General features: G+C 40.8%; 3 protein-coding genes across 5 annotated transcripts; all 3 read right to left on the reverse strand.

Moving 5' to 3' along the window:
* Positions 1–1,411: 1,411 nt before the first annotated feature.
* On the reverse strand, positions 1,412–8,380 carry LOC111654638 (cone cGMP-specific 3',5'-cyclic phosphodiesterase subunit alpha'-like). The gene is made up of 22 exons (XM_023405724.2): positions 7,724–8,380; positions 7,218–7,370; positions 6,644–6,733; positions 6,320–6,460; positions 6,114–6,188; positions 5,956–6,020; positions 5,767–5,833; positions 5,616–5,663; positions 5,365–5,514; positions 5,072–5,215; positions 4,913–4,978; positions 4,657–4,803; positions 4,389–4,496; positions 4,187–4,296; positions 3,997–4,084; positions 3,803–3,903; positions 3,544–3,651; positions 3,355–3,418; positions 3,171–3,245; positions 2,996–3,079; positions 2,696–2,846; positions 1,412–2,589 (listed from the first exon to the last, which is right to left on the reverse strand). Exons 1-22 carry the CDS (start codon positions 8,189–8,191, stop codon positions 2,549–2,551), a joined length of 2,544 nt encoding a protein of 847 aa, XP_023261492.1. The 5' UTR covers positions 8,192–8,380; the 3' UTR covers positions 1,412–2,548.
* Positions 8,381–9,835: 1,455 nt separating this feature from the next.
* LOC111654668 (free fatty acid receptor 4) lies at positions 9,836–12,277 on the reverse strand. Its single transcript, XM_023405770.2, has 3 exons — positions 11,703–12,277; positions 11,477–11,608; positions 9,836–10,222 (listed from the first exon to the last, which is right to left on the reverse strand). The coding sequence occupies exons 1-3, from the start codon at positions 12,240–12,242 to the stop codon at positions 9,836–9,838; spliced, it is 1,059 nt and encodes a 352-aa protein (XP_023261538.1). The 5' UTR covers positions 12,243–12,277.
* A 1,327-nt stretch (positions 12,278–13,604) lies between these two features.
* On the reverse strand, positions 13,605–17,562 carry LOC111654669 (centrosomal protein of 55 kDa-like). Of its 3 annotated transcripts, XM_087173839.1 has the most exons (11): positions 17,395–17,562; positions 16,986–17,198; positions 16,194–16,258; positions 15,789–15,976; positions 15,396–15,522; positions 15,215–15,279; positions 15,090–15,172; positions 14,903–14,977; positions 14,465–14,587; positions 13,973–13,983; positions 13,605–13,810 (listed from the first exon to the last, which is right to left on the reverse strand). In XM_087173839.1, the coding sequence occupies exons 1-11, from the start codon at positions 17,545–17,547 to the stop codon at positions 13,708–13,710; spliced, it is 1,206 nt and encodes a 401-aa protein (XP_087029965.1). In that variant the 5' UTR covers positions 17,548–17,562; the 3' UTR covers positions 13,605–13,707. The 3 variants fall into 3 exon arrangements, with proteins under 3 accessions (XP_087029965.1, XP_087029964.1, XP_023261539.1); XM_087173838.1 differs by lacking the exon at positions 13,973–13,983 and having other exon boundaries at positions 13,605–13,834; positions 14,445–14,587; positions 15,090–15,279; ... (2 more) ...; positions 17,103–17,198; positions 17,395–17,547; XM_023405771.2 differs by lacking the exon at positions 13,973–13,983 and having other exon boundaries at positions 13,605–13,887; positions 15,090–15,279; positions 15,789–15,939; positions 16,193–16,258; positions 17,395–17,547.
* Between the last annotated feature and the right edge of the window lie 1,155 nt (positions 17,563–18,717).

The following is an 18,717-nucleotide window of genomic DNA, read 5'->3' on the forward strand; positions in this document are numbered from 1 at the left end:
AATAGTACAGTTTTAAATGTAAATTGATATTCATACTATTCTGCACAACAACAATCATTATCTGACAACCATATTCTTAATGTGGTATAAAACAGAGGTCACCATCTCTCAGAGTGAACACACACTTGTTTTGCTGTTTGACCTCTGGACCTACATCTTGTCTTAATGTGTCCTGTCAGTCCACAAAGCTGGCTTACCAACTATGACGCGACTGCTGGGCTTTTGTAACTTAGATGCTCTCTGCTGCTTCTTGTATGAGCTATGAAGTTTACACGCCACCTGTCAGTCACCTGCCTGAGCCAGATGTATCAAAGGGATCATCACTTACCAACTTACCTTCTTAAATGTGCATAATTATATTGTAAAAAAAATAGAAAGATCCAACACACAGCAGTTTACCATCACTGCAGAGAAATACTGAGAAATGGAAGTAAATCCAAGTGTGATTTTAATAAAACCATAACATTGAAGAGAGAGGAGCTTTGGCGTTGAAGATACTTGCCCCTTTGCTCTATGATGCAGTGGGAAATTATGGATTACAGATGTGATTCCATTGTCTTGATTTTATGAGGATTTCATGAACCTTCGTGTCTCATTCAATCAGTTAAAACATAAGCATTTTTGTCCCAAGAATTGTCTTGTGCAATGTTTTTAAAGAACTCATAGTCACACTGTGTATCAGTACTCATTATTATTGTTCACTTGCATTCTTGATAACTCAGGAATTACAAATGATTGTAAACACTCATTGATTCTATAGGCTTCACATCTTTCATCTAAATCACAGTTAACATTTTGAAACACCTCTGAAGAGATAAAGTAGCAGCAGAGGCAGTTATTCCTTTGCCTGCGTGGGATTTTCCAGGGATATTCTCATATGATGCACCACAACATCTGTTAGCCATCCCAGCTGAGGTCAAAAAACATGTCAAACAGTCAAAGGTCAAAGGTCATGACTATGTGTGCATACTTCAAATTGCCAATAAACCCACGGGAAGTCAGACAGATGTATGTCTTTGTGAAATGCAGCATGCCACGAGGAATTTGTTTGATATCTTGTTCTTCATTTACTCTTCATGTAATCTGTAATTTTTAACATAATGTAGGATACACACCCTGACGCCTGTTTCCATTATTCATAAAGATGTAGCATGCAAATGTTTGATGAATGAATATGTGCAGTGTGAACACAGAAACCAGTTCCAAATCAGTGACACAGGTCTGTTGTAAACTTGTTAGCAGCTGATTAAAAGTTGATGTTTGGTCAGTCTTAAACCCCTCTTTAGCTGATCTCAGTAGTGAACATCATATATGCATCTGTGTGCATGTGGGAAAATGAAGCACAAAATGAGTTTTCAACTGAACTCAACTTGAAGAATGGCTAAAATGAACTCTAAATGTACAAAGCATGCATGATTTGAAAATAAACTTTACTGACATTTTTCACGTCTTACATATTCAATTGTTATGTATTTACAGCTATACTGGCATTACAGAGTCAAATTTCTTTGCAAAGGTTGCGTTTGCTGGGATTTAATGTTCTTATGTTAAAAAACAAACTCTTGCATCAGAGCAAAAACCCAATACAATAGGATCTGACATCATCATATCATCACAAGCTCTGTGCAGAGAAATCTGTCAGACAGGAGGAAAAGTACAACTTATCATTGCAAGAAATCGCAACATAATCACATAATAAATATATTTCATCACAATCAAACAAAGCCATTGCTCCTGTGCATGTTGACTTGTGACTCTGAGTGCTCAGTGTTTCCCGTACTGTCAGGGCCACAGGTACTCTGGACACGCTGACTTATGAGCAGGGTGGCAGTATTTTTACTTTATGTAAGTACGGGATTTGAAAAGGAAAGCCTATGGGCTCCAGCTGGCTTATAACAAAATCCAATTCAGTCAAATCTTCTTACATCTCCCACCCATTTGCCAGAGACATATGCTGGAAATTCTGAAAGCACTACTTGCAATTAGAAAAAAAAAAGCAACTAATCATTTGGTTTATGGGGCTTTTTCTCTACAAAATTTACATTTATTCATATACATTTATTGTAGCATTTATATTCTGAAAATATTACTATTATATTATATATATATACTATAATATAATAGTTCAAACTGCATAATATTTGCAGCCTATTCTTTCTATTCACAGACTGTCCAAAGACAGAGAAAGTCAGCTAGATATCCTTATATATTATATTCAGTATAAATATTCATAATAAAATATAGATATGCACTCTTCTTAACAACTGAAGGTCCAGCTCAGAGGAGCTTTTAGTATATACAAGAGGTAAATAACTACTGTTTTTACATAGTATCACATACAAATTGTATGTACTTCATTGTGCCAATTAAAATAGTTATCTGTGTCAGAGGATAGAACTACATGTTAGAGTATATAAAAATAATACTTGTGGGATTTTTGCACATTATAATTCCCTCATCTGTGAACACATGCTCATGCACATACACACACACTGTACAAATGCACACGCAGGCAACCATCCATAACTAATTGGGAGGTCTTGGATGTCTAGCAGATGGCACACGTCTTTGACTTCCCGCCCTCTTGTGCTGCGAAAGGAACAGAAGAGAAAGACAGTGAGACAGCGGTGACAATGCAAATACACGAGCGAGCACGAGGGATGTGACGACGCGCTGGACTAACACCAGGTCTCACCTCCGTCTCCTCCACCTTCCAGCTTTTTCTTCTCGTCTTCGATGGCCTGCATCTTGGCCGCGTAGACATCTGCAAGAGCTTTCCACTCTCCCCTGTTGATATTCAGCCCGTCAAACATGGGTGTAATCTCTGTGTGGAAGCGAGAAAACTCCTGCAAACACAGGTACACATGGGATAAAGCGGTTGAATGATAAATTGGGAAAAATGCAACAGAAAGTATTCACAGTTTTATATATGTACATATTGAACATGTTTGTTTCGATATACACTCAAATATCTTTTTGTTTTTTGTCTTGGTACCTTGTACACAAAAGAGCAGACAAAATCAATGAAACCGCACTGCATCTTGGGAAGCTCATCGGCATGATTTCTGTCCATCATGGGCTGAAAGAAGAAGAAGAGATCATTATTATCAGTCTTTAATAACATATAAATGCAGACAACACGACATAAAAACATAATTTAAAGCTCTTACAATTGGCTGCTGATCAAGAACTGTCCTTTCGAGGTCTCCCTGCTCCCAAAATTCGGCTGCCACCATCAGGGCGACCTGGGACGCAACAAAAAAAAACACACAAAAAAAACAAAGACAAACAATGATAACCAATGTGTGAGTGATGCTTTGTTATCATGTTACAAGTCTGAGGAAGGGAACACACCTTGCTCTGAACCTCCCATGGCTTCGTGATGGCAGACAGGTCACAAGCTGTCATCATCATTGCCCTGCAGGTAGTACAACACCATTGACGGGAGTTTTGAAAGAGAGCATCAACATGGAGTAAACAAGACATAGAGAAATTGTGACATGACAAATGCATTTAAGCGGCTATTTCACATGACGTATGTACATGATAATCTCCTTTCTGGTTGCGTTGTTGGAGATGTAGTTGACCTTCTCCTTTTCCTCTGGAATCACCTCCACTGACTCCACAATCTTTTGAAACATTGTTCTCTTCCTGAAAAACGAGAAAGATGTCGGATATTTTTTCAAAAGTCGTTGAACATCATTGACAGGCGTGAAAAGCGTGAGGTACTAATGTTGAATGTGGGACACACAGTCACTATATAAAGCAGTTCGACCGATCAAAACTCCTGACATTTCCTTACTTGAAATAGAGTGCGAGATCAGTGGCAATAATGCAAACTTCAAACAGATGCTGCACCGTTTCAAACTGACGCTTCTGAAGGTTTTGGAAGATGTTCAGGTTCTGTGGGTGACAGCAGAGGAATGAGGTCAGACAGTATGTTTTTAACCACAACTACACTTAAACGCACAGGAATGTTAACATATAGGCACCCACCTCATCCTCCATCAGAGTCTTACTGTACTCAAGATGATGTCGCTCCATAACTGAGGTGCTGTGCAGTTTTGCCAGTGGGGACGCACTCCTACAAGAGTCCGCCAGAGTCAAGTTTTTATATAGTTTTTTTTTTTTACATTGCATTCAGGGTCAATTTGTCAACTAACAGAGACGTTTAAAAAATTCTTACTTTGTCTGGTATAGATTGTTGGTTCCTCTGTGGTCAATATCGTGACAGAATCCGGCAGCAACCATGGCAAAGGCCTCGAGATCAGAGTAATACTTCTTCAGTTTACCTGTCTGTTGAGGAACAGAAGGGACGACCCTGCGTTATGACAAACAATAGCATAAATGATAGAAATAACAGAAATAGGAGTAGATGTCTGACTCACTAGCAGCAGAGTGAACATGGTTTGTCCCACATTGAAGCCGTGCCTCCAGTTGTGGTAGGTGACGTCGCGGTACCCTCTGCGAACGGTGTACATCCAGCGTGTCAGGGTCTGCATGACAAAAGTGACAAAACAAAGACGGCTACAAATGATTCAGTTTAAGAAGTACATCCGGTGAAAGGGCTTGACTCAGAAACACAGAAGCACCACATAGACCCCCCCCCCAATACAAAATGTAATCTCGAAGTGCTCCTTCAACTCATTGCTGTACCTCAGCTGGGACTTTGAACTTCTCCACCACCCCCAGCTCAAAGAAGCAGCGGATACCACACTTGATGAGTTCAAGCTCTGACAGGGGGAAGTCACTGAAGCGGAACTCGAGCAGCTCCACGGTCTGGGCTTCGGGGATGTTGGACCTCTGCGTGGAGCGAAACACAGTCAGTCACCATGGCATCGCAAACAAACAAAAGCTTATGAGGAGCATTGTGGTCTAAACTGTGACATCACTGACACATCACAGCACGTACCAACAGCTTGTACATCGCCTTCTGGTCACAGTCCTCTGGTGTAGAGCCGAACTTCTCTTGAGTGTTCTGTGGGGAAATGACAGTGAAAAGGAGGCTTAATCTGTTCATCTGTTTTCAATCTGGTTGATGTCATAGCAGTCGAGTGTGGCGGCTGCTTACCAGAATGGTCTGCACATCATCTGGTTTTGCCCTTGTCTGGTACATGAGCATTTCCTGGGCAACATCTTTCCTCCACTCTGTCCTGTTCAGTTTGTCGTACGTGTCGCTGTTCAGAGTGGACCAGCCAAGGAACTGGGTCAGAGCCTGGTGACATGGGGGAATCAGTTTCAGTTTGTCAGTTTCATTCTGTAATTTCAGTTATATACTAGTTCTTTAACAAGATATCTCTCATGAATAAAATAATAAATACTCCTGTAATTAAAAAAGAGCTAGATAGAGTTTGTTTCCCGTACTTCTGTAATTTGTTCGTCATTCTCATCAAATGGTTTGCCATCTTTTCTGTTGAAGAACGTGGCAACGCCAACAATTTCTTCCTTTTTGTTGACGATAGGCAGGGAGAGGACGTTCTTAATCATCCATCCGGACTCATCCACCGCTTCTTTCTGTCCAAAGAAGCAAATCATTTTTTTTTTTCTTCTTGTGAACAGTGCTGTAAAAAACAAAAACAAAGAGAATTGAACTGAATCACTGAAGAGTGTCTCACCTGGAATCCAAAGTAGTCATCTCCTGCAGCGTTCATCATGTTGCAGATCTGGAAGATGTAAAATAAGTTTTTGGAGTTGAGCGGATCAGTGTCACCAATTATTCAACTGGAGGTATTCTACTCAAAATAATGGAGCAAAAGTGGAACTTACAAATCCATTCTCAGCCACATATGATGGGAGTCCGCTGACCAGAGCCCAGTGGTCTGCAGGAGGGCCGCTGAGAGTTTAGGGAGGAGTCAGTAACTCTGATTAGAGTACACTCTATTATCTAAATATGCATATAAAACTGTATGTTAAATCTGGACAGATACCCGAGCTACACTACGTCATGATACATACGGAATAACTTTAATCTCCTCTTTGTCTTCCAGCAAGTAGTCAATGATCTTGTAGAAGTTGATTTCCTGAATGTTTTAAACATTAAAGAGAGTTGTTTTTTTAATGTTCACAAATTGCTGATTAAGAATAACATTATAATAACAACCTTAAGGCCTTACCCTGCCATCAGGTGTCTTGGGGCCCTTGTATGGCTCCTGTTCTCCTAGTTTTATTGCCCACTCATCGAAGAATTCCTGGTGAACAAAAGGCCAAAATCATGTTTCTGTGTACTTTATAATTAATTCAATGCTGCAGTATAAGTAGCTGCAGATAAAACTGCAGGTGAATTAGACTGTAGGCACAGTAAGCACTTTCTTCTACGCACCTTGTCTTTGGTCATGTCCAGGAGTCCCACAGAGTATCTCTCACACTTGATATATGTCCTCACTGTGTACAGGGCTTTGTGAAACTGCCTCTCAATATCTGTCAGCTCCTCAAAAACTTTGCTTGCTGACCACAGCAGCACCTATAGTAAGGAAAAGAATCAATGCTTAGGATTTGGTGTCACTCTATTTTTTATTTTTAGTGCAGCTGGAAAATGAACATCTCAGAAAAAAAAGGAGGAAAAGAAGGAAGCAGTCAATTATTTTCAAAGTTATTCTTGGAAAAACTAGACTGGACAAGTGGATTTATCGTTGTGTTATTTCACCTGGCTTCTCCTTGACTCCACATCCCACATGTAAGCAGTGTGTGCTTGGAGAATAACCACGCTAGCAAAGTTCACATATTTGTTGAAGAGCTGTAATAAAAGAGGGAAGAAACAAATCGCTTTATGAAAGATACATGTCACATGTTTCCGCTCAGCACTGAATGGCGACATATTACAATCACTTTCTCTGACAAATCTTCGCTTGGATGACCCCTAGAGTCAGTGTCACAAAGAGGCCGTCAAAGAGAAAAATGTCTGAGCTTCTCCTCCCTAACAGGATTATATGCTGAGCTTTCATAACGGTGGTGACCCAAAGCACAAAGTCGAGCCTCTAAATGTACAGGTCAGAGACAGGAAGCTGGTGGGATAAAATTGGACATTTTTACCAAGTCAAGATAAGGATATGACCCTCATACTGATCTACTCACAGTGCCGCCTCAGCAGCATCCTGCGTTTCTCAGCGCAGCCAATTGCAGTCTGTGTTTGATTTTGTCCATGTGAGTCATTCTAGCAAACACACTCCTCAGTCAGTATAAATACCCTTTTATTACAAATGAACATCTTGTCCGCTCACCTCCTGATCACTCTTTGAGAACTCAGTGGCACCCTGTTTGTTGAGCGCCATGATGACACCGATGGGCTCCTTTCCACTGATGATGGGGGCAGTAACCATGCATTTTGTGGTGTATTTGGTTTGATTATCCACAAAGTCACTGAAATGAGAATCCTGGAAAACAACATAAAAAATACAGCTGTTAAAGGTTATCTGCCGATTACAAGATCAAGTTCAAACATGCAGAATATGGATCAGAACTTAGGTCTGCGATATGGTTTAACAACACGGTTTGATCACACCAGCAAATGATAATTAAAGCTGGTTGTGATTAATTACAATTGGCACCCTGTGAGCTAAATGGCAGTGCATCACTGCAGAGATTATACACATTGTTGGGCTTTAACGAGACAGAATTACAAGCTGTCACACCAGTAACACAACCTAGTTTAGTCCCTGTTTGTTGCGACTTGTATTTTCCTTAATGATTTATTTCAAGAGATTCAGTTAATCTTTTGTTCGCTCACCTTCTTCACATCAGCAACATTCTGGGGCCTCTTGGAGTGTGCCGTCCATCCAACAATTCCCATGTCGGTGGGGAAAACAATCTCTACGTTGGGGTTCACAAAATTTTTCTCAAATGGAGAATTGTGGGTCACATCAAAGAGGATTGTGGACAGCTCAGGCGTGCCGTTACGAGACCTGCTGCCAAAGAAGCTGCAGCGATCAGCCTGGATCAGCAGAGCGATCCTCTGGAGAATTTTATGCAGGGCTTTCTCCATCGGGTTGTCGCCCTGCATCTCCTTTATCAGCTCGAATATGAACTCAGCCTCCTGGATGGTGGAGACATCATTGTAAGAGGCTGGGTCCTTGAGCTGGACCTGGTTGTTGAATGCAGCAGTGATCACATCTGCCTTGACTTTCTTTTCGTAGTACTCCTTTGCAAACTGTGGATTGTTGTCGAGGAACTTCTCTACAGTGTCTTTGTCTGCCATTTTGTCCAAGTTTGGATGAACAATCCCTTCTGTAGCTGCAAAAAGATGCTCCCCTGAGATGCGTACAGCTGGATGGAGGAGGAGCAGGGCAGAGCGGTGAAGGTGGCCTCCAGAAGATGTGGCAGTGCAGATGCTACTGAGACATTTCCCAGCCTCCTCTGTGCACTCAGGACCAAAGATGCAGCTCCAACTTTCCCCCCAGTAACAGAAGGTAGTGAGTGGCTTACTGTCTAAGGGGATCCTAGGGGGGGACTAAAGACTGTGACGTAAAGTCATAAAGCCCCTGAGCTTTCTTAACTTGTAAATCCAGCCACTTGTCATTTTAGTGCAGCCAATCCCATCACAGGTAATAGCTGAGTTATGGCATCTACAGTATGACCTGCTCTTTAGAGGAGCGCAGGGAGAAACACTGGAATTACTTATGGGGGATTTCCTGAATCTGCATGATGACATATTGAGATCCATGTCTCATCTCTTCTTTAAATACACTATGTATACTTAGTTGTCAAAGTAACATTCAAAATACTATTGACTCATTTAAAAGTAGCCAACATTGTAGCAGAAAAGACACGCTGTATGAATTCAGGGGGATAAGGATAATAGCATAACAATAACACCAGGCAAGGACGGTCAGAGGAGCCATTGACCACTTAATAAAAGCTGTGTTTCAGTGTCTTATGTTGTTTGAGAAGCTTTGTATGACAGTAAGTGATTTGAGGACAGGAATGTATTTGAAAAACTTATGTTTAGCATCAGTTATGAATGATTTGATGTCATGCTACCAAAATAAGAAAAACAAGGAAGCCATCACAGAAGTGATATTACGATACAAGATGAAAAAGAAACTGCACCCCCGCTGGTCAATTCAGAACAAGTACAGACAGCCAGCAGTAATGTGGTCTAATGTCTAACTAACTCCTCCAGAGAGAAATGAGTGTTTATCTCACGAGCCTGGCTTTCCTGGGTTTTCCTGTGCAGCCACACTTAACCACTGACAGGATTATGTGGGATTGTTAACTGTTGTTTGGAGTTTAATTACTCTTGTTGACAAGCAACCTGAGTGGTGCGAGGAGGCAAGTTCTGTCTTATTCCAGATGACTAAAAAGGAAACAACGCGACAAAACAAGGCACTTCAAATCTTTGCACAAACACACTTAAAACTGAATTTATATTAGTCAGTTTATTGATTCATTTGCTGCCAGTTTCTAAACACCTGATTTACTCATGGCATTTTAAGGACTAAAACACTATTTAAAATGGAGTATATTATTAGTGTAGATTATTAGAGTATTTCAGAGAATAAAAATCTGTGCTGTTACCACAACAGACACAACAATTACTATTTGGCATTTCAGGGTAGGATTCATTTTTGTAGAGTGAAAATAATTTAGTGAAAATTGCAATAAATAAATTAATAAATAAATAAAAGGGTAAAATTATTATTAAATGAACTATCTTTACAGTGTTAGCACTTTCAGTCTTAATGCACCAGCTCAGGAGTGCAACAAGCATGAGATCAGTTCATCTTCCATGAGAGGAATATGTGCGTGTATATATGTCTGTCAGTGTCACCAAAGGTGTGGAGAGCATGTAGTACACGTCATGTCACTTTGAATCCACTATTTGATGAAGCAATCACAATAATCATGGATGCATCCCTCGCCTTTGACCACTGCCACCAGGCTCTTTTCGCAGAGGCACTACAGCAGAGCCACAGCAGAGCTTACGCCAGGCATTCTTGAACTGACAGACAGAGTAGAGGATGGGATTGAGAGCTGAGTTGGCCAATGTGAACGTTACCACCCAGAAGAACATGGTAGAGGAGATGTACAGGTGGCCCAGGAAGTTTCTGGCGAGAATGAGGAAGATGTTGATGAAAATAGGGCTCCACATGATTAAGAAAGAGAGCACAAGGACCAGAAGAGTGCGGAAGAGCTTCATATCCTGGCGTGAGACGTGGTACTCAGTAGACTCAACAACTGGGGGCTGACTGTCTCGGGTTCGGAGCCTTCGCCTACAACTCTTAGCAATCTGGAAAACAAATAATATTACATAATACTGGCATCCTGCACTTTGTGACATCATATGAGCAGCTACGCAACCCAATTGATTTACATGTGGATTTATATATGGGGTTGAGATCCTTTATGTTTGTCTTCAATGTGTCTCAAACATCCATAAAGTCTTTTCAGAGCTAAAATCAATGTGTGGCATCTCAGAATCCTTTTCTATTGTCTGCATCACGTTAATGTCCACATTGGTAGAACTGGTTGTCCAATGCAGTGTTGACAGTCGATAGTGCGAAGCTTTGAACCCACACACACCATTTTCAGCTTCAGTAATTAACAAAGCACATACACATCTGACAAAGCACACACACATCTGTTACCAGATTGACAGAGGCATGACTCATATTCAGGTACAAAGAGAAAGGTGAGTATGCCTGTAAATGAATGGGTTGGCATGAGTTGCTGAGTGAATGGTTAATGCAGGTTTCTTCACACCATTTTTTTTAAACATTATATTATTATTATTAAATGAATCATTATTAAGACAGTAAAGCAAAAGTACATATGTGAACAAAGTCAAATTGGGGCCAAAAAGAAAAGGGAAGCAAATATCAGCCATCAGTCTACAATGATGAGTCTAATGGACCCAAATGTTGCTTCCTTTTCATTTATTTCATCCTCTTTTCACCTCAGCTTCCAAGTTTTAAAGGTTAGGCTGCCAATATTCTATATTCTTCTTATTGTCAACAAAACCAACAATTAACTGATCCAACTAAAAAGTATTACCAGTGTAGCCAGAGCGTGGTGTAGCTGTGTGACATATTGTTGTCTAAAAACGATCAAAAAACTCTTTCTTGGAAAAATAGTTTTCAGGTAATCCCACATACCCCAACCTGCTGCTGTAAATCATCACTACAGCACCAAATGTGTATTAATCCACAGCTGAAAACAGTCCCCAACACATGCACAATTTACAGCTGTTTGAGTATCGTGCCCAGCTGTTTTGGGGAGTTACTGATCCTTTTTTAAAAAATTAAAACTATGTACTCATGGCCCATTTTTAAAGATTTACATCTTCAGTGGGAATGCATGGGTTGAAAGTTAAGTATATGCAGACAGATTTTAGTGTTAGTCTTTCCAAGGCATTTGTTGACCATAAGAAAAATACAGAAAGCGTTATTTTTTTGAAACTGTGACTGAGATTCCATCATTCTTTCAACTGTCCCGTCCTTCACTTCCTGACACTTTTGCCAGTTTAAGAGTACAATAAACCCACCTGTAATATTTTGCTGTAACTGACCACAATAATGAGTCCTGGGAGAAGGAAGCACAGGGCGGTGAAGGATACATTCCACACAATCTCTCCAGTTGTGTCAGGCCACTTGAGAGTACAGATATGTACACGTTCCTGTGGTGAGATGACAAAAAATATACAGAAACACATACATTAATAGCGGGGACAGGGGAGGAAGCTTTCCTTTCATCCATTGATTCATCCATACTTGCTCAGGGAAATCCACTTCCATCACAGTGAAGAACAAACTGAGGGGTAAAGTGGTGAGTGCAGAAAAGGCCCAGATGAAGACGATGGTGACGGTCACCATTCTGGGGTTTAGCGTGGGCACAGTCTGCAGCCGTAGGATTGCCTGGACCCTCTCCACACTGATGGAGGCCAGGGTAGTGATGGTGACACAGCCGCTCATACAGATGACATACAGCACAGTGCGACAGGCCGTAAACCCCAGCTTCCAGGACACGGTCCAGCGCACTGCCACTATCAGTGGGATCATGCTGACAAACAGCAGGTCGGCCACAAACAAGTTGAGGGTCAGGATGGTCTTGTTGGCCAGCAGTCGGCGTTCCCAGGTTACCAAGGCTGCAGCTCCCGCATTCGCTGCCACGGACACCAGGAAGACAATGGAGATAACCAGGGTCTCGACAGTGGTAGCCACTACATGATCAGAGTGGTGCAACTCAGAGAAGAAGGAAAAATATGTGAAGTTTCTCAAGTGGATTAAGTGAGTGTGAGGGTCAAAATCCATAGAGGCTGAAAAGATATTTAGATCTACGATGCAAACTGAATTCACTGAGGTGACTGCCAGATAACAGAATAGGGAACAGAAGCTGATAAGTGGTACAAGAGAGGAGGAGGAGGAGGAGGGCTGGAGGGTGGTGACTAACCTTTTTGATGCTGTTTGCTCCAGCTGCAACCTGTAGGGATGTCAAACATTACAAGATGTTCTTTGTGCTCTTATCCCCTGCGACCTGTGCTACTTCAGTGCCATGTTATTTCAGCAAAATTTGCACTTTTCTAACATCAAACACAGCTACACTTACACAGTGTGGATTCTTTCTTGTTGAACGGCTCTTGATTTAATTACAACACGCTGCACCCTGTGGGTTAATCCAAGTTCTAATCTTCAATCTTTGCACCTGTTGAACAGTAATACTGTGTAAATGACAAATTAGCTGTTGAGATCTAATTAGCAAGACATCGCTTTTATTTACTCTGCATAAGATTACCAGGTTTACAGTACTTCCTGAGTAGTGATACTGCAATTGATCAGATTCTGTCCTACAAATAGGACAGAATCTTCTCATGCAAACCCTGCAGGGGTTACCTTAGAATCTACCTTAGAAATATCGATTTTACAACTAAAAAACATCCTCCTTTCTCTGACAGTATTTTTGTCATGTCTGGTGTTAATAATAATCTACAGGGCTCCAGGTGAAACACCCTCTTGGCTGGCCTTGAGTTTTGCCTCTCAGACAGGCTAAGCTCATATTCTAACTTTCCATGAAGACGAGTCCATATGAAATGTTCCTGAAAGGTTCAGAGACTAAAGAGGTGTCTAAACCATATTATCACTTTTTCTAAGGCTGTAAGGTTAGGTCAACCCTTGGTGTCGTGTTCCCTTTCAAAGCCTCTGTCACTGCACAGACTCCCCATATTGTTGGTTAGCAATACTAATCCATGTCTTTAAATAGTACAGGAAAGGGATTTACTTACACAAGCTGTTTTGAGCTATTCATCTGGTTTGAAGTGCGAGACCTGAAGGGACACAGACCTACGGCAGCCTGATTTAATAAAGTATCACACAAATTGTCATTAGCTGTTCAGGTAGTTGGTCATTAACTGAAGTAATTCAAATTTTGACTTGGTAATGACGCTAGATGAAAAGGCAGGGAGTCACCAAAGCCAGTAAAATGTCAAAATGACAAATGTCAACCTCAAAGTGGTGCAAGAGGAAAGCTAAGGGAACAGCCCAAGTCTTCATCTTTCAGGAACCATGAATGTACCAGTACCAGCAGTACATTAAATAGTTGAGATATTTCAGCCTGGACCAAAGTCCTGACCGACACACAAACATTGCCATCCCCAGAAATCAAGAATCACAGCATCAGCAACTGAACATTGTAGTTTATTAAGATAACTTGTACCTCTGGTTAAACAATATGGATTGAAATCAATCAAGATAGTGAACTAAATGAAGTTCGAGACCCAGCTCAGTCGAGACAGATTTCCAGGTGGTTAATCAGTTCTCGGTAGTGACTGGCAGGATACTCTGCGCGGCAGCCGGGACACTCCAGGTAACTTTCATTCAGCAAGCTGCCCTGAGTGGAGGATATCGGGCTCTGGGAGGGAGGGTGTGTCACTTCACACGAGTTGCAATCTTGCTGGTCTCTCTAATGCAGTAAAAATAGAGTCATCTGTCAGATATGGATAATAAGACTCTGATTCTGGCTCATCATCATTCTTAACCGACAAAACTTAAAGCTGCACTAATAAATATCTAGGATATCCTAGGATCAAATAACTGCAATTAGCAAGGCGTCACTCGTACTGACCAACTCACATATAATTATGATCTGACACTGAAGTACCCCTTAAATACAAGGACCCTTTTAGTCTGTTTTAGATCATTATTTTGGTCTTCTGACTGACAACTCTGCTCTCCTCAACCTTGATGCAGACAGGCACCTGTCAGTGAAAACATTCTAAAAGCTGCTGTACACAACCAGCTCAACACCTAAAACAGACAGACAAAGTTGGAGAATAGCAAGAGAATATAGTTGAACGTTTAGCAGCTGAAGAGTTGGATGTTGCCCTCAGGAGTAAGTGGAGATCCAAACCGAGCTAAAGGGAGAGTGAATATTCGGCTTGAATTCGTCAGGATGTGTAAATAAGCAATTGCTCCCCATAAAAACTTTATTAATACAGCTTTAAGTTTCAACCCGAATACTAATTACAAATCATGCCAACCTTTGACTGTTTTGTCACATGGCCTTCAGCTTTTTTCAGTGTCTTCAGGACTCTCACCATTTGCTTCTTTAAATACGAACAATCCTGCCTCTCATCCTTAAGGTCTTGTGAAGAAATGTTGATCTAAAATTTAAAAAGTTAGCACTGCAGTCAAAGCTATAATACTTTAGAGGTGTGGGTGGCATATTTTTCAGATAAAAAGAATTCCTTTGCTTATGTGAGGACAGATTTTCCTTTGGAAAGAAAGCAAAGAGGTAAGAAAGTACGGCATGCCCTTGTCAAGCCTTCTCAAAGTGTAATTAACCTGTGCCATCATTAAGAGTTGGTGGATTAGCAACATCCCTCAATTTCAAGCTAATACTAAGGATTTATTTCAGCAAGGAGAATAAGTTACCAAATCTAAAGACGGTTCATACAAAGTGAGTGTGCCTGTCATACCTGTCGCTCCAGATCTGCCATCTTTTCTTGGTCTGCATGATGACGATTTAACATATACTTCTGAAAGAGATTTGCCTGAGAAGAGAGAAGTTTACTTTTGATTTGGTGGCTTTTTTGCTTTGTGTGATGAAGGTAAGATTTTTATTTTTCCTAGTCAGTGAAAAAAAAAAGTAAAACAAAGACATACCTGCAGCTCAAAGTTAGCTGACCTGCGCTTCTCTGCATCCAGTCTGCCCTGGAGGTGTTTGCTCTCATCTCTTAGCCGTTGCTCTTCATCCTCAGACCAATGAAGATCTTCCGGTTCATTTTTACTGCTCATTTTTGCAGAATGCAGCTGCTGCTTGAGCTCCTCCATCTCCGTTTCCCTTTCCCTGTGCCTACACATCAACCGGTCTGTCATCTAGCTGACTACCATCCTAACCTTCTCCAACTTTGAACGATACCATATAATTATTATCTTCTTTTTTTTTTCTTTTTTTTACAGCAGACATACCAGTTTTGCAATGTTATCACGTTCTGGTGGGTGCTGCTGGCCTTCTCCCTGAGCAGGTGCAGCTCATCTTTGGCTTTCTGTAAGAGTCTTTCATAGTGCTCCTGCATCTGGCGTATTAGCTCCTTCTCTATAATGCAAAGCAGACGATGAATGAAAATAAAAGTTAAAAAAGAGAGGAGGAAATTACACATTCAACTACACAATCAAAAGATGTTAGGTAGACCTTTACATATGCACCATGTAGTAATAAAACACGATTATGAAAATGCAGTGCAAGGCCACATACTGTCATAGCGGGCTACTCCAGGGCAATCTCAATATCTTAAAAACCTTATTGTGACAGTCTGTTGCCCCAGTGTCGAGTGCCCGCTGCCCACTGGCCCTCTGGCTCACCATCTGAATGCTCTTCATTGTGCTGCTTTGAGCGGGCCTGATTGGCTTCGTTCAGCTGCTTCTCCAGCCATAACATTCTGGCTATAATAGCCCTCACATAGGCCTCTCTCTGCTGGTCATATTCCAGCCACTGCTTGTTCTTCTCCAAGGCCTCGGGGGGATTTAAATAAAAGAATGAGAAGCATATAATAGAGAAAGACAGAAACAGAGCTGTGCCAGGAGGATGGCTCCAAAGCACAAACACTCAGCAAGACATGTGCACTGTACACAGACACACGTTCTTACTGACGAACCAATGCACACACACAAAGTAGAAACTAAAACAGTAGGTGGATTAGATGTTAATGGAAATATAAAAACCGAAGAGACCCTTTCAAGCTGTGTGGCAACAACAAGGAGCTTACATCTGTGAGGTGATTTTGGAGCTCTGTTATGCTGGCGATGGAAGCCTGTTCATCCGTCTTGGAGGCCTAACAGACAACAGTAAAATACAGTATAGCCTTACACGTATGTGAATGAACGACTGACCATGTTATGACAGTGTTAGGTTCTCTACAGTATCTAGAATTTCACTGTGATGGCATGCTCTGCAAGAGGAAGTTTGTTTTAATGGAGAACAGTATTTCTCCTCTAAATGGAAGACTGACATTTATAAACAAGTGCTGCCATCTAGTGGTATACAACTGATAAGAGACTAGAGGAGATTTGTGAATCAAACTCCTGAAGCAAGATTACCATAGACCTTCTTCACAGAGGACATTTTGACATGTCACAGCAGGAAAACCACACCTGTGAATGATAAAATTAATGATGGCTGAATTCCATTAATCAATACTGGTTTATTGGTCTTGATACTGTACATGCTGGCTCACTGTTTCACTGTAAGGGCTTACTGAGGCCCTGTAGCTTTTCCAAGTCATAATCTCTGCTTTGAAAATGAGCTATTATGTGCTACCGCTCTGCACCTATAGTAAAAACATCAGTTTTTACTGTGTAGCACCTAGTATTAATTGTAGAAGTGCCAAATATGAATTGTAAGAGGCACATTTATTTGAAAAAGTAACATCTGTTGTAATTTCCATGACTAAACATATATTGTGTATCTTGTGTCCTGCTTGTAAATAAGTACTATATATCTTATATATTTCCCTCAGTATAGCAGTCACTTAAACACAATAAAAATGAGCCCTGCTTTACCTTCTTCCCTGTAACTTTGTTCTCAAGACATTGACACCTAGTTGAGACGCTCACAATCTTGTTCTTGATTTCTTCCACCTCTCTGGCGGTAGCGGATATTGTCTTCATTGATGCTACGCCAGCCAGGTTCCCTCCTTTCTTACTGAGCTGCTCTAATGGCAAAGCGGTCTTCTCATCTTTCTCCAGCCTCACAGTTTCAAGAGAGAGGAACTTCTGCCAAGGGATACAGATGAAAAAGTGGTTTCACTAATACTCAGCTACAATAAAGCACTACCCTGAGTAAAGCAAACAGTGTACATAGCTGCAACAGCTGCAGCATCATCAGGTGGAGTGTACAGTACAGAGTGAATAACCTTGGCTGGTTGATTCACCCTAGGTTAACACTGAGTAGTTGTTTGACTAAGTTTACCTCCAGTAGCTTGTAATGTTCTGAATGCTGGCGAGACAAGTCAACCAGGGTCTTCTTCAGATAGGCATTCTCCTTCCTCAGGCTGCTGACAACCACATCAGGCTCAGAGTAGCGCTTTTTCTTGAGGAAACTTTTATTTTTGGAGGATGCCATCTCTGATTCCTGTTCACAAATATAACTGACAAAATTAAAACATCACAAACGTCAGAACAGACAGTTTCAAACAGATACATTCTGAATGGGCCCAAGTGTTGCTGATATTTGCAAACTCAGCAATTGAAAGAGAAAGGAAAAAAAACAATGAAAATAATGAAGAAGTCTGCAATAAAGTTAATCTTTTAGTGTTGAGTTCCTGTTGACTCCGTCAGAGAGGCATTGATTCAAAACTCAATGGTATGTTAACATAATTTTTTTTGCAGAGTTGTATTTCACTGGATATTTAACTGGATTTATATATTGAAAGGTGTCTGCTGTATCTGAAATTTTCTGAAGCCTTAAAGCAGCCTTGAATTTTATAGCTCAACCTTTAAGCCAAACATGCCCCAGAGCTCAGGCAAAATGGAAACGTCTACTTTTCAATGACAATGATTCAATTCCATCGGCTGATGAAGATCGTGTGGTATGATCAGAGAATGGCACCTAAAGAGTCCCAAAAGTAAGACTGTATAGGCAACAGCAAATGGCTAATGTTAGTAGCTAGCGTTAGCTAAGTAACTAATACACTTACTCTATGAGGATAGGACTGGGTTTCAAACTGGATACAGGAGGATTTATTTTCTCAGCCAGTAATGCTACGTTATTCCACAAAAGGGCTAATTTATCTGTCTCACTCGGGAAGCTGTTTTTATTATTAGTCAATAACATCTACAAAGAGAAGATGACTCCAGGCAAGGTTAGCTAGGCTAGCTAATGTTAGCTGGAAGAAAAACAGTTTTAAACAATATTGTTAGCTAGAGTAAAGACTTGAAAAGTAGAACAGACGTTAAACTCAACTCTTTTACCTTTCTAAAATTATTGTTTCGCGATGTCCATTATAATTAGTGTTATTTCATATTTTGTTTCCTCTGCCGGACTGATAAACTGTTATTGTAAAATCACTGTGCGGTGTTCAAGGCCTAGGCAAACCATTCCGCGCGAAAATGCTTTTGAAAATAATATGCGTGCTTCAGTTTTTTTTTTTTTTTTTTGCATCTTATCTTACCTAATTTAAAAAATCTCCTGGAAACTAAACTATTTGCATATTTTACTGCTAACATCTAGATTAGATTTCATTTCCAACAGCATAGATAGGAGGTATTATCAACACGACCACCGGGGGGCGCT

This window comes from Seriola lalandi, unplaced genomic scaffold (assembly GCF_002814215.2).
Source record: "Seriola lalandi dorsalis isolate HSWRI2012SDOR001 ecotype SW California unplaced genomic scaffold, Sedor1 jcf7180002054285, whole genome shotgun sequence".
NCBI lineage: Eukaryota > Metazoa > Chordata > Actinopteri > Carangiformes > Carangidae > Seriola > Seriola lalandi.

Excerpts from the sequence above, each read along its gene's own strand:
- LOC111654638 (XM_023405724.2), bottom strand. The coding sequence starts at position 8,191 with ATGGCAGACAAAGACACTGTAGAGAAGTTCCTCGACAACAATCCACAG. Across the intron at positions 3,419-3,543 it reads ACCAGAAAGGAGATTATCAT|GGCAATGATGATGACAGCTT; the intron begins GTACATACGTCA and ends TACTACCTGCAG. Across the intron at positions 3,080-3,170 it reads TTCTTGATCAGCAGCCAATT|CCCATGATGGACAGAAATCA; the intron begins GTAAGAGCTTTA and ends TTCTTCTTTCAG.
- LOC111654669 (XM_023405771.2), bottom strand. The coding sequence starts at position 17,547 with ATGGCATCCTCCAAAAATAAAAGTTTCCTCAAGAAAAAGCGCTACTCT. Across the intron at positions 15,940-16,192 it reads TCCAAAATCACCTCACAGAT|GCCTTGGAGAAGAACAAGCA; the intron begins GTAAGCTCCTTG and ends AATCCCCCCGAG. Across the intron at positions 15,523-15,788 it reads CAATGAAGAGCATTCAGATG|AGAAGGAGCTAATACGCCAG; the intron begins GTGAGCCAGAGG and ends TTTGCATTATAG.
- LOC111654668 (XM_023405770.2), bottom strand. The coding sequence starts at position 12,242 with ATGGATTTTGACCCTCACACTCACTTAATCCACTTGAGAAACTTCACA. Across the intron at positions 11,609-11,702 it reads AAGTGGATTTCCCTGAGCAA|GAACGTGTACATATCTGTAC; the intron begins GTATGGATGAAT and ends ATCTCACCACAG. Across the intron at positions 10,223-11,476 it reads GTTACAGCAAAATATTACAG|ATTGCTAAGAGTTGTAGGCG; the intron begins GTGGGTTTATTG and ends TTTGTTTTCCAG.